Source organism: Nerophis lumbriciformis, linkage group LG02, assembly GCF_033978685.3.
Source record: "Nerophis lumbriciformis linkage group LG02, RoL_Nlum_v2.1, whole genome shotgun sequence".
Lineage (NCBI taxonomy): Eukaryota > Metazoa > Chordata > Actinopteri > Syngnathiformes > Syngnathidae > Nerophis > Nerophis lumbriciformis.
In genome coordinates, this window is record NC_084549.2 from 28,908,013 (window position 1) to 28,920,566 (window position 12,554).

The window sequence follows — 12,554 nt, forward strand, 5'->3', positions numbered from 1 at the left end:
GAATGCTACAGCGCCCAGGTCGCATTCATCCGACCACGTCATCAAATAGCGACAAGTGTCATAATTATTTGCCAAAATAGACGGAGAAGAAAACAGGTAAAAATAAAAGGTTTTAGGAACTCATGTGAAAGTTTTACCACTCCTGTCTGCTTAAAGAGTGTGTCTGTGGGTGAGCAGTCGCAGACAGGTGTGGTAAAACTTTCACAGAGTTCCTAAAACCTTTGATGCAATATAGTGTACTATAATGCAATATATATATATATATATATATATATATATATATATATATATATAAAACTAATATATATATATATATATATATATATATATATATATGTATATATATATATATATATATTAGTTGTTTTTTATATATATATATATATATATATATATATATATATATATATATATATATATATATATATATATATATATATATGTATATATATATATATATATATATATTAGTTTTTTTATATATATATATATATATATTATTATATACATATTTACATATATATATATATATATATATAATATAATATATATATATATATATATATATATATATATATGTATATATATATATATATATATATATATATATATATATATACACACATATATATATATATATATATATATATATATATATATATATATATATATATATATATATATATATATATATATATATATATATATACATATATACGTATGTATATATTTATATATAATTTATATATAATATATATAAAATGCAATATAATGTAAACCTGTCAGAGCCAAAATAATTGTCCTCTTCCTTCTAATCTTCGACGCGCAATAATTCGGTTCAGAAAATATTGACTTTGATTACAAAAAATCCTTGAAATTGCCACAAATGCGCCAGTACTGAGACCGACGAGAGTGGGAGGCATGTTTTCTTCCGTAAACACTGCAGTGCGTTCGACATCCTTTCCATCCTTTGTAACTGAGCTCCTGTGTGGAACAATTTTTCTTTGTGGATCAATAAAATGTGTCTAAGTCTAAGTCATGAGCGCATGAAAGAAGAAAGAATTCGCCACTAAAAAAAAGGATTTGAGAAAAAAATCTAAATTGGACATCCGACCCTGCAGTGTAAACATAGCCTAAGACTGGTCAAATTCTAATACTAATTATTTTTTTAAATTAAATTTGACGTTACGTATCCGTCCAAACTAGGGTTGTACGGTATACCGGTATTAGTATAGTACCGAGATACTAATGAATCATATCGGTACTATACCGCCTCTGAAAAGTACTGGTCCGGACTTTGAATATGACCAATGTATGATCCTGTAACGACTTGGTATCAGATTGATACCCAAATTTGTGGTATCATCCAAAACTAATGTAAAGCATCAAACAACAGAAGAATAAGTGATTATTACATTTTAACAGAAGTGTAGATATAACATGTTGAAAGAGAAAGTAAGCAGATATTAACAGTAAATGAACAAGTAGATTAATAATTAATTTTCTACCACTTGTCCTTAATAATGTTGACAAAATAATAGAATGATAAATGACACAATATGTTACTGCATATGTCAGCAGACTAATTAGGAGCCTTTGTTTGCTTACTTACTAATAAAAGACAAGTTGTCTTGTATGTTCACTATTTTATTTAAGGACAAACTTGCAATAATAAACATATATTTAATATACCGTAACATTTTTTGTTTAAATAAAGCCAATAATGCAATTGTTTTTGCCACAAACTTTGTGGTCCCCTTTATTTAGAAAAGTACCGAAAAGTATCTAAATAATTTTGGTACCGGTACCAAAATATTGGTATCGGGACAGCACTAGTCCAAACATAATATCCTTACGTTGCGCGACGAAATAAACAACAATCTGAAAATATTGCTTTCTTTTTTTGGAGCCGCCATATCTGTCTTCATTGACTTAAACTCATCACCATATTTATGAGATACTGTAATTAGCAGGACCATTTATGGGTGACTGGGCAACAACACTGGGGAAGGAACTATCCTGCGCACAATTAGTAGTCAGCTGGAGGCGTGTCTGAATAAAATTAAACAATGGATGTCCGCTAACTTCTTGCAACTCAACGCCAAGAAAACGGAAATGGTGATTATCGGTCCTGCTAGACACCGACATTTATTTAATGATACCACCTTAACATTTGACAACCAATTACACAAGGCAACTCGGTAAAGAATCTGGGTATTATCTTCGACCCAACTCTCTCGTTTGAGTCACACATTAAGAGTGTTACTAAAACGGCCTTCTTTCATCCCCGTAATATCGCTAAAATTCGTTCTATTTTATCCACTAGCGACGCTGAGATCATTATTCATGCGTTCGTTACGTCTCGTCTCGATTACTGTAACGTATTATTTTCGGGTCTCCCTATGTCTAGCATTAAAAGATTACAGTTGGTACAAAATGCGGCTGCTAGACTTTTGACAAGAACAAGAAAGTTTGATCATACAGGTAAAAGCCAGTAAATTAGAATATTTTGAAAAACTTGATTTATTTCAGTAATTGCATTCAAAAGGTGTAACTTGTACATTATATTTATTCATTGCACACAGACTGATGCATTCAAATGTTTATTTCATTTAATTTTGATGATTTGAAGTGGCAACAAATGAAAATCCAAAATTCCGTGTGTCACAAAATTAGAATATTACTTAAGGCTAATACAAAAAAGGGATTTTTAGAAATGTTGGCCAACTGAAAAGTATGAAAATGAAAAATATGAGCATGTACAATACTCAATACTTGGTTGGAGCTCCTTTTGCCTCAATTACTGCGTTAATGCGGCGTGGCATGAAGTCGATGAGTTTCTGGCACTGCTCAGGTGTTATGAGAGCCCAGGTTGCTCTGATAGTGGCCTTCAACTCTTCTGCGTTTTTGGGTCTGGCATTCTGCATCTTCCTTTTCACAATACCCCACAGATTTTCTATGGGGCTAAGGTCAGGGGAGTTGGCGGGCCAATTTAGAACAGAAATACCATGGTCCGTAAACCAGGCACGGGTAGATTTTGCGCTGTGTGCAGGCGCCAAGTCCTGTTGGAACTTGAAATCTCCATCTCCATAGAGCAGGTCAGCAGCAGGAAGCATGAAGTGCTCTAAAACTTGCTGGTAGACGGCTGCGTTGACCCTGGATCTCAGGAAACAGAGTGGACCGACACCAGCAGATGACATGGCACCCCAAACCATCACCCAACCATGCAAATTTTGCATTTCCTTTGGAAATCGAGGTCCCAGAGTCTGGAGGAAGACAGGAGAGGCAAGGATCCACGTTGCCTGAAGTCTAGTGTAAAGTTTCCACCATCAGTGATGGTTTGGGGTGCCATGTCATCTGCTGGTGTCGGTCCACTCTGTTTCCTGAGATCCAGGGTCAAAGCAGCCGTCTACCAGCAAGTTTTAGAGCACTTCATGCTTCCTGCTGCTGACCTGCTCTATGGAGATGGAGATTTCAAGTTCCAACAGGACTTGGCGCCTGCACACAGCGCAAAATCTACCCGTGCCTGGTTTACGGACCATGGTATTTCTGTTCTAAATTGGCCCGCCAACTCCCCTGACCTTAGCCCCATAGAAAATCTGTGGGGTATTGTGCTAAAGGAAGATGCAGAATGCCAGACCCAAAAACGCAGAAGAGTTGAAGGCCACTATCAGAGCAACCTGGGCTCTCATAACACCTGAGCAGTGCCAGAAACTCATCGACTCCATGCCACGCCGCATTAACGCAGTAATTGAGGCAAAAGGAGCTCCAACCAAGTATTGAGTATTGTACATGCTCATATTTTTCATTTTCATACTTTTCAGTTGGCCAACATTTCTAAAAATCCCTTTTTTGTATTAGCCTTAAGTAATATTCTAATTTTGTGACACACGGAATTTTGGATTTTCATTTGTTGCCACTTCAAATCATCAAAATTAAATGAAATAAACATTTGAATGCATCAGTCTGTGTGCAATGAATAAATATAATGTACAAGTTACACCTTTTGAATGCAATTACTGAAATAAATCAAGTTTTTCAAAATATTCTAATTTACTGGCTTTTACCTGTATTACGCCTATACTGGCTCACCTGCACTGGCTTCCTGTGCACTTAAGATGTGACTTTAAGGTTTTACTACTTACGTATAATATACTACACGGTCTAGCTCCGGCCTATCTTGCCGATTGTATTGAACCATATGTCCCGGCAAGAAATCTGCGTTCAAAGAACTCCGGCTTATTAGTGATTCCCAGAGCCCAAAAAAAGTCTGCGGGCTATAGAGCGTTTTCTATTCGGGCTCCAGTACTATGGAATGCCCTCAGAGGTAACAGTTGGAGATGCTACCTCAGTAGAAGCATTTAAGTCCCATCTTAAAACTAATTTGTATACTCTAGCCTTTAAATAGCCCCCCTTTTAGACCAGTTGATCTGCCGTTTCTTTTTCTTTCTCCTCTGCTCCCCCCTCTCCCTTGTGGAGGGGGAGACACACAGGTCCGGTGGCCACGGATGAAGTGCTGGCTGTCCAGAGTCGGGACCCGAGGTGGACCACTTGCCTGTGCATCGGTTGGGAACATCTCTGCGCTGCTGACCCGTCTCCGCTCGGGATGCTTTCCTGCTGGCCCCACTATGGACTGGACTCTCACTGTTATGTTGGATCCACTATGGACTGGACTCTCACAATATTATGTCAGACCCACTCGGCATCCATTGCATTCGGTCTCCCCTAGAGGGGGGGGGGGGGGGGTTACCCACATATGCGGTCCTCTCCAAGGTTTCTCATAGTCATTCATATCGACGTCCCACTGGGGTAAATTTTTCCTTGCCCTTATGTGGGCTCTGTACCGAGGATGTCGTTGTGACTTGTGCAGCCCTTTGAGACACTTGTGATTTAGGGCTATATAAATAAACATTGATTGATTGATGACAACTATCTGTAAATTTGAATTATATTGAGAGTACATGTGCGTAAATCTGAATCTTTTTGAGCATGCGTACATTCCAAAGCGTGTTCTTCCTCAATGTTCTACATCCATGCACACTTTTCTAAACGAGGCCCCTGGTGCTTTCATGGACGGACGCCGAGGAAGGCACTGCGATTTTCTTAAAAGTTTTATTCATCGATTTATAACCTGCAAAAATATGTCCACTATATTGCATTCACACAGTCCACTATCAACCTACACTGAGACATTAATCTTCCCGCATCAGTCACAGCTACTACTCAAATAAATACTTTACAGAAAGACAATGCAGACTTTTTACAATGGAGGTCTGTTCACGAATGATATGTGCATGCTAAATGTTAAATGCATGCTAAACATACACATAAGTTTACTGCAAATGCAAAAAATGTGGGGGAAACCATCACACACACTTGGACATGTCTATCTAATATTCATTTCCCTTTAAGAATAGAAACTCCCTTTATTGATGACAGGATACCACTAAAAAAAAAAAAAAAAAGCATAATTTTTTTTCAGAGGTATATTTTTTTTTTTAAAAGGCACACTATTCAGTGCCAGGTAGTTCTTGGTGTCCATATAAATGGTTCTCATTGATTTCAGGTTCTCGTACTTTAAAGTCTCGGAACCTTTGAATCCAAAATGGCGGCATCACCATGTTGGAATAGCGTCCAAGCGAAGGGCTAGAACTCTGTCGCTTCTTCGAACTGCTTGTAGTAGTCGTCTTCCTGGGGGTTGTGGCGACATTTCTGTCCGTTGTTGGGCGGCCTGGCCTGGTTGTAGCGACTCCAGTCCCCCTTGCATATGATCCAGGGCAAGATGTCCACTTTGTAGTGCAGGTCGGCCGAGAACTCGGTGCTGATGAGATTGGGCGTCCCCGCTCCTTTGCCGCGCGTGATGAGCTTCATGCCGTCGTCGTAGCAACAGTGCTGCGCGGCCAGCGTGGTGGACTCCAGCGTCAGCATGGAGCGGATGCAGTATCGCGCCGTGGGCTTGTAGATCTCCAGCTTCTCCTTCGGCCCGCTGGCGTCTTTCCAGCGGAAACTTCTGCGCGAGGCGGCGTCGTGCACGTTGGCCGTGCTGTACGCCACCTCCGTCGGGTACGAGCAAGGGCAGCTCGGGAGGTCGTTGGCCACTTTGCTCATGTATTTCTTCAAGAAGTCGCTCTTGCAATTCATCCATCGCTCGCAGCTGTCTGTGTCTAGAAGATACAAAGACACTGTCAAGCAAAAAATACTCCCATCTTGTTTTAATTGTAGAGGATGCATGGAATTATGTTTGTCTTTGACAGCACCGGAACATTCCAGGGACTGAACTTACCAACGCCGAAGAGCTCAGTGGCATTGAAATCATCTGTTCCGGCCAGCAGGCTCACTTCTGTGGCTGCGGTCTTGAAGGCATCTTCAATACCTTTGGACAGAAAGTATTTGGAATGTTTTTGTGACCAACGAGTATGTGCTCCAATCACTCTATCACAAAAAATAAGATTTATTGGAAACACAAGACAGCCATGACATTATGTTCTTTACAAGTGTACATAAACGTTTGACCATGATTGTAGGTGCTAATCTGATTTAGTGTGTCAAGTATCATTGCTGTAGAAGTGTGCTGCACCATTCAGGGAAGTGTAGATAATAGTAAGGTAACCAAAATATTAGTAAGTGTTCCTACTAAGGTTCTGTAACAGCTTCTTCCCTCAAGCCGTAAGACTCTTGAACGCATCATAATTAAATTATCCCCTCAACTCCCCCCAAAAATGGATTAACTCGCTGAAATAAAATTGACAATATACCATACATCCATAAACGTGGACGCATGTGAAAAAGTGCAATATATTTATCTGTACAGTGATCTATTTATTTATTTATATATATTTATTTATTTATATATATATATATTTATATATATTTATTTATTTGTATATGCACCGTATTGCTTTTTTATCCTGCACTACCATGAGCTTATGTAACGACATTTCGTTCTTATCTGTGCTGTAAAGTTCAAATTTGAATGACAATAAAATGAAGTCCAAGTCTAAGTCTAATATACAGGACTGTCTCAGAAAATTAGAATATTGTGATAAAGTCCTTTATTTTCTGTAATGCAACTAAAATCATGGAAATGTCATACATTCTGGATTCAATACACATCAACTGAAATATTGCAAGCCTTTTATTATTTTAATATATATTGCTGATTATGGCATAGAGCTTAAGAAAACTAAAAAATCCCATCTCAAAAAATTAGAATATTTCCTCAGACCAAGTAAAAAAATAAAGATTTATAACAGCAAAACAAAATCAAACATTTGAAAATGTCAATTAATGCACTCAGTACTTGGTTGGGAATCCTTTAGCATGGATTACTTTTAGCTCATTTGCATTATTGGGTCTGGTGTCTTTCAGCTTCTTCTTCACAATACCCCACAAACTAAATTCTCTATGGGGTTCAGGTCAGGGGAGTTGGCAGGCCAATCGAGGACAGTAATGCCATGGTCAGTACACCAGTTACTGGTGGTTTTGGCACTGCTGGATCATGCTGGAAAATGAAATCATCATCTCCATAGAGCTTTTCAACAGATGGAAGCATGTAGTGCTCTAAAATCTCTTGGTACACAGGTGCATTGACTCTGGACTTGATGAAACACAGTGGACCAACACCAGCAGCTGACATGGCTCCCCAAACCATTGCTGACTGTGGGAACTTCACACTGGATTTCAAGCAACTTGGATTTTGCTCCTATCCAGCCTTCCTCCGGACTCTAGCGCCTTGACTTCCAAATGAAATACAAAACTTGCTTTCGTCTGAAAACAGAACTCTGGACCACTCTGCAACTGTCCAGTGCTTCTTTTCCATAGCTCAAGTCAGACGCTTCTTCCGTTGTCTTGAGTTCAGAAGTGACTTGACCATGGGAATACGGCTACATGCTTCCATCTGTTGAAAAGCTCTATGGAGATGATGATTTCATTTTCCAGCATGATCCAGCAGTGCCAAAACCACCAGTAACTGGCGTACTGACCATGGCATTACTGTCCTCGATTGGCCTGCCAACTCCCTTGACCTGAACCCCTTAGAGAATTTGTGGGGTATTGTGAATAAGAAGCTGAAAGACACCAGACCCAATAATGCAAATGAGCTAAAGGCCGCTATTGAAGCATCCTGGGCATCCATAACACCTTCGCAATGCCACAGGCTGATTGCCTCCATGCCACGCCGCATTGGTGCAGTAATCCATGCAAAAGGATTCCCAACCAAGTACTGAGTGCATTAATTGACATTTTCAAATGTTTGATTTTGTTTTGCCGTTATAAATCTTTATTTTTTACTTGGTCTGAGGAAATATTCTAATTTTTTGAGATGGGATTTTTGAGTTTTCTTAAGCTGTATGACATAATCAGCAATATTAAAACAATAAAAGGCTTGCAATATTTCACTTGATGTGTAATGAATCCAGAATGTATGACATTTTCATGTTTTTAGTTGCATTACAGAAAATAAAGAACTTTATCACAATATTCTAATTTTCTGAGACAGTCCTGTAATGGTGCAGAACTTCATTGCATTTTTGATACAGCCCTTGTTTTGGATGTCATTAGACTTAATGAAGTAGTGAAGCATTTATTTACCTGGACAGTTTGGCATATCACAGGTTCTGGACTCGGTGGCGGTACAGGCGTAACCACAAGACCTGGTTCTCTTCTGGTTGCCGTTTCCACAGGTGACGCTGCACAGTGACCAGTTACTCCAGTCCCCCTCTCCATCCATGTAGTCTGATGCCGAGAGAAAAAGACGAGAGCGCTGAAGTAGGGCCACAAGCTGAACATCCTCAGTCCTTACAGCATGCCTGACGAATAATAAGTAGGGGCGGCAAAGTAGTCGTGTTCTGTGCACACATATGTCTTGTACAGGCTCACACTGGATTGTTAAACAAATAACTCCAAGGCACCGAGTATGTGTCTTCAGTCAGCGAGTCAAGTAACAAGGATGACTTTGGCAAACTCCACCAATGATTCAAGGCATTTAGCGTGGAGCGCAATTTATCTGTGATTCGTCGGATTGAAAATGGGAAGTGAATTGGCAAGAAATCCTCTTTAAGTCCAATTATCGCTGAGCGCACGGCGGTAATGGCCATACATGGAAACAGTTACACTTGGCCATACAACTGCCTAAGTCCATCTGCACGACCGCATGCAAACCCAGATCTCCCTGACACACACGTCTTGAAAGCGGTGCTCCTTCAATGAGGAAAATTAATGTGGGCATGTTGGGATGGAAGTATTTCTGGCCAGAGTCCAAGCCCTCTTATACAGCCCCCCCTCCTGACCATCTGCCCCGCATTACCAACAGATAGACACCCAACGCCCCTTCTCTAGCCCTCCAATAAGATATCATGAGCAAAAAGTGTGAGCTAAATCTTTCTAATGCTGATGTGTTAACTTGTTGATCGATTCGCCTCGAGACATCTGCTGAGGCACCCTTGTGCAAGGCACAGAGCCTTGCTTTTGTGTGCACACCTCCAAGGTTATGCATTATACAAACCCTATTTCCATATGAATTGGGAAATTGTCTTAGATGTAAATATAAACGGAATACAATGATTTGCAAATCCTTTTCAACCCATATTCAGTTGAATGCACTACAAAGACAAGATATTTGATGTTCAAACTCATAAACTTTTTTTTTTTTTTTGCAAATAATAATTAACTTAGAATTTCATGGTTGCAACACGTGCCAAAGTAGTTGGGAAAGGGCATGTTCACCACTGTGTTACATGGCCTTTCCTTTTACCAACACTCAGTAAACGTTTGGGAACTGAGAAGACACATTTTTTAAGCTTCTCAGGTGGAATTATTTCCCATTCTTGCTTGATGTACAGCTTAAGTTGTTCAACAGTCCGGGTGTCTCCGTTGTGGTATTTTAGGCTTCATAATGCGCCACACATTTTCAATGGGAGACAGGTCTGGATTACAGGCAGGCCAGTCTAGTACCCGCACTCTTTTACTATGAAGCCACGTTGATGTAACACGTGGCTTGGCATTGTCTTGCTGAAATAAGCAGGGGCGTCCATGGTAACGTTGCTTGGATGGCAACATATGTTGCTCCAAAACCTGTATGTACCTTTCAGCATTAATGGCGCCTTCACAGATGTGTAAGTTACCCATGTCTTGGGCACTAATACACTCCCATACCATCACACATGCTGGCTTTTCAACTTTGCGCCTATAACAATCCGGATGGTTCTTTTCCTCTTTGGTCCGGAGGACACGACGTCCACAGTTTCCAAAAACAATTTGAAATGTGGACTCGTCAGACCACAGAACACTTTTCCACTTTGTATCAGTCCATCTTAGATGAGCTCAGGCCCAGCGAAGCCGACGGCGTTTCTGGGTGTTGTTGATAAACGGTTTTCGCCTTGCATAGGAGAGTTTTAACTTGCACTTACAGATGTAGCGACCAACTGTAGTTACTGACAGTGGGTTTCTGAAGTGTTCCTGAGCCCATGTGGTGATATCTTTTACACACTGATGTCGCTTGTTGATGCAGTACAGCCTGAGGGATCGAAGGTCACAGGCTTAGCTGCTTACGTGCAGTGATTTCTCCAGATTCTCTGAACCCTTTGATGATATTACGGACCGTAGATGGTGAAATCCCTAAATTCCTTGCAACAGCTGGTTGAGAAAGGTTTTTCTTAAACTGTTCAACAAATTACTCACGCATTTGTTGACAAAGTGGTGACTCTTGCCCCATCCTTGTTTGTGAATGACTGAGCATTTCATGGAATCTACTTTTATACCCAATCATGACACCCACCTGTTCCCAATTTGCCTGTTCACCTGTGGAATGTTCCAAATAAGTGTTTGATGAGCATTCCTCAACTTTATCAGTATTTATTGGCACCTTTCCCAACTTCTTTGTCACGTGTTGCTGGCATCAAATTCTAAAATTAATGATTATTTGCACAAAAAAAAGGTTTTCAATTTGAACATCAAATATGTTGTCTTTGTAGCATATTCAACTGAATATGGGTTGAAAATGATTTGCAAATCATTGTATTCCGTTTGTATTTACATCTAACACAATTTCCCAACTCACCAAAAGTCAAGTTTGTTTGACTGGTGGGAGCGCTATGAGTGGGGTGTTCTTTGATGGCCCCAGCATAGTTAGCAAAGAACACGACTGGTGCGTGATTAATGATAACCTCCACCGTGAATTTTAGAAATACCTAGGGCTGCAACGATTAAGCGATTAAATCAGGGGTGTCAAACTCATTTTAGCTCAGGGGCCGCATGGAGGAAAATCTATTCCCAAGTGGGCCGTAATGGTAAAATCACGGCATGATAATTTACAAATAAAGACAACTCGGTACGGCAAAATGGTACGGCAGCTGCACCGCTGCAGACAGGGAGAGGCTCCAGAGAGTGGTAAAGGCAGCACAGTGGATCATCGGCTGCCCTCTCCCTTCCCGCTGCCTCAGCAGAGCTACCAACATTATCAAGGACAGCTCCCACCCTGGTTTTGACCTGTTTGCCCTGCTGCCCTCAGGAAGGCGCTACAGGGTCATCAGGTCTAAGACAAACAGACTCAAAAACAGTTTTTTCCCTGAAGCCATAACCACGGTGCACCCTCATAGGCACTGATTTTATAGTTTAGCACCTCTCTGTCTGCAATTTTTACTTTCCACCCACAGTCTGAAAGCTTCTGTATATATGTATATAGTATAATATTTAAACAACAGGACTGGACTGTGCACCTTACCTCCTTTTGCACTATTTTTTATTTTATTTCCTTCCTATGTTTTGCATATTTGTAGACTGTCGCACTGATACTGGAGTTGCTTTTAATCTCATTGTACCTGTGTATAGTGACAATAAAAGGTATTCTATTCTCTAACTCCTGGTTGTTCTTTTGTTTTACTTTGGCCAAAAATAGAACAAGCACATTATGAAAATGTACAAATCACAAATAATACTCTGGACAAAACACTTCAAGTTTGTTGACAATTCTGAGGAACTTGGTGCAGTTTCAAAAACACAATGAACTTAGACTTCGTCTCAGTGTATCTACAAAGCCAGGATTAAACTTTAAGTCACAGTCTTTCTGGGATTGAACAAAAAACACAACATGTAAACTCTTCTAGGTATCAAATACCTCTTTTGTCATGTCCACGTATCAATCCAGTGCTAACTCAACAAATGAAAGAAACAGACGTAAAAACTATTCAAAAGGGTTTTCTCATGTTTGACAGAGACATTTTGGGGCAACGAGGATGCCAAATGACGATGTGTTCGAAGCAGAAGACATAAAACGGCAGGTTTTAAGTTTCATGTGGGACGAGGAGGAGGAGCCACAGTCACCCTTTACTGTGTATCTCTTGCTTGGCCCCGGTATAAACCGTTTGCTTGCCTAACAGAATTGCTATTGTGACATCCAGTGGACACATTTAGAACGGCAGTTTCTTTCGTTAAAAAAAAAGCAGCTCATTTTAATACTTGGCAAACTCATCACTTGGGCCGGATAAAACCTGTTCGCGGGTTTGACACCCCTGGATTAAATTGTTTATTAATGGTAACTAATGAAACAATCCTAAAAT

At 39.9% G+C, this 12,554-nt stretch overlaps 1 protein-coding gene across 2 annotated transcripts in view; it reads right to left on the bottom strand.

The window, feature by feature from the left end:
* Positions 1-5,123: 5,123 nt before the first annotated feature.
* ism1 (isthmin 1) overlaps positions 5,124-12,554 on the bottom strand; it is a 57,964-nt gene continuing 50,533 nt past the window's right edge. For both annotated transcript variants that reach the window (XM_061960291.1, XM_061960280.1), the window contains exons 4-6: positions 8,590-8,733; positions 6,284-6,373; positions 5,124-6,164 (exon numbers count right to left, since the gene is read on the bottom strand). In XM_061960291.1, coding sequence (XP_061816275.1) covers positions 5,647-6,164; positions 6,284-6,373; positions 8,590-8,733 — 752 coding nt within the window. In that variant the 3' untranslated portion in view covers positions 5,124-5,646. The remainder of the gene's footprint in view (positions 6,165-6,283; positions 6,374-8,589; positions 8,734-12,554) is intronic.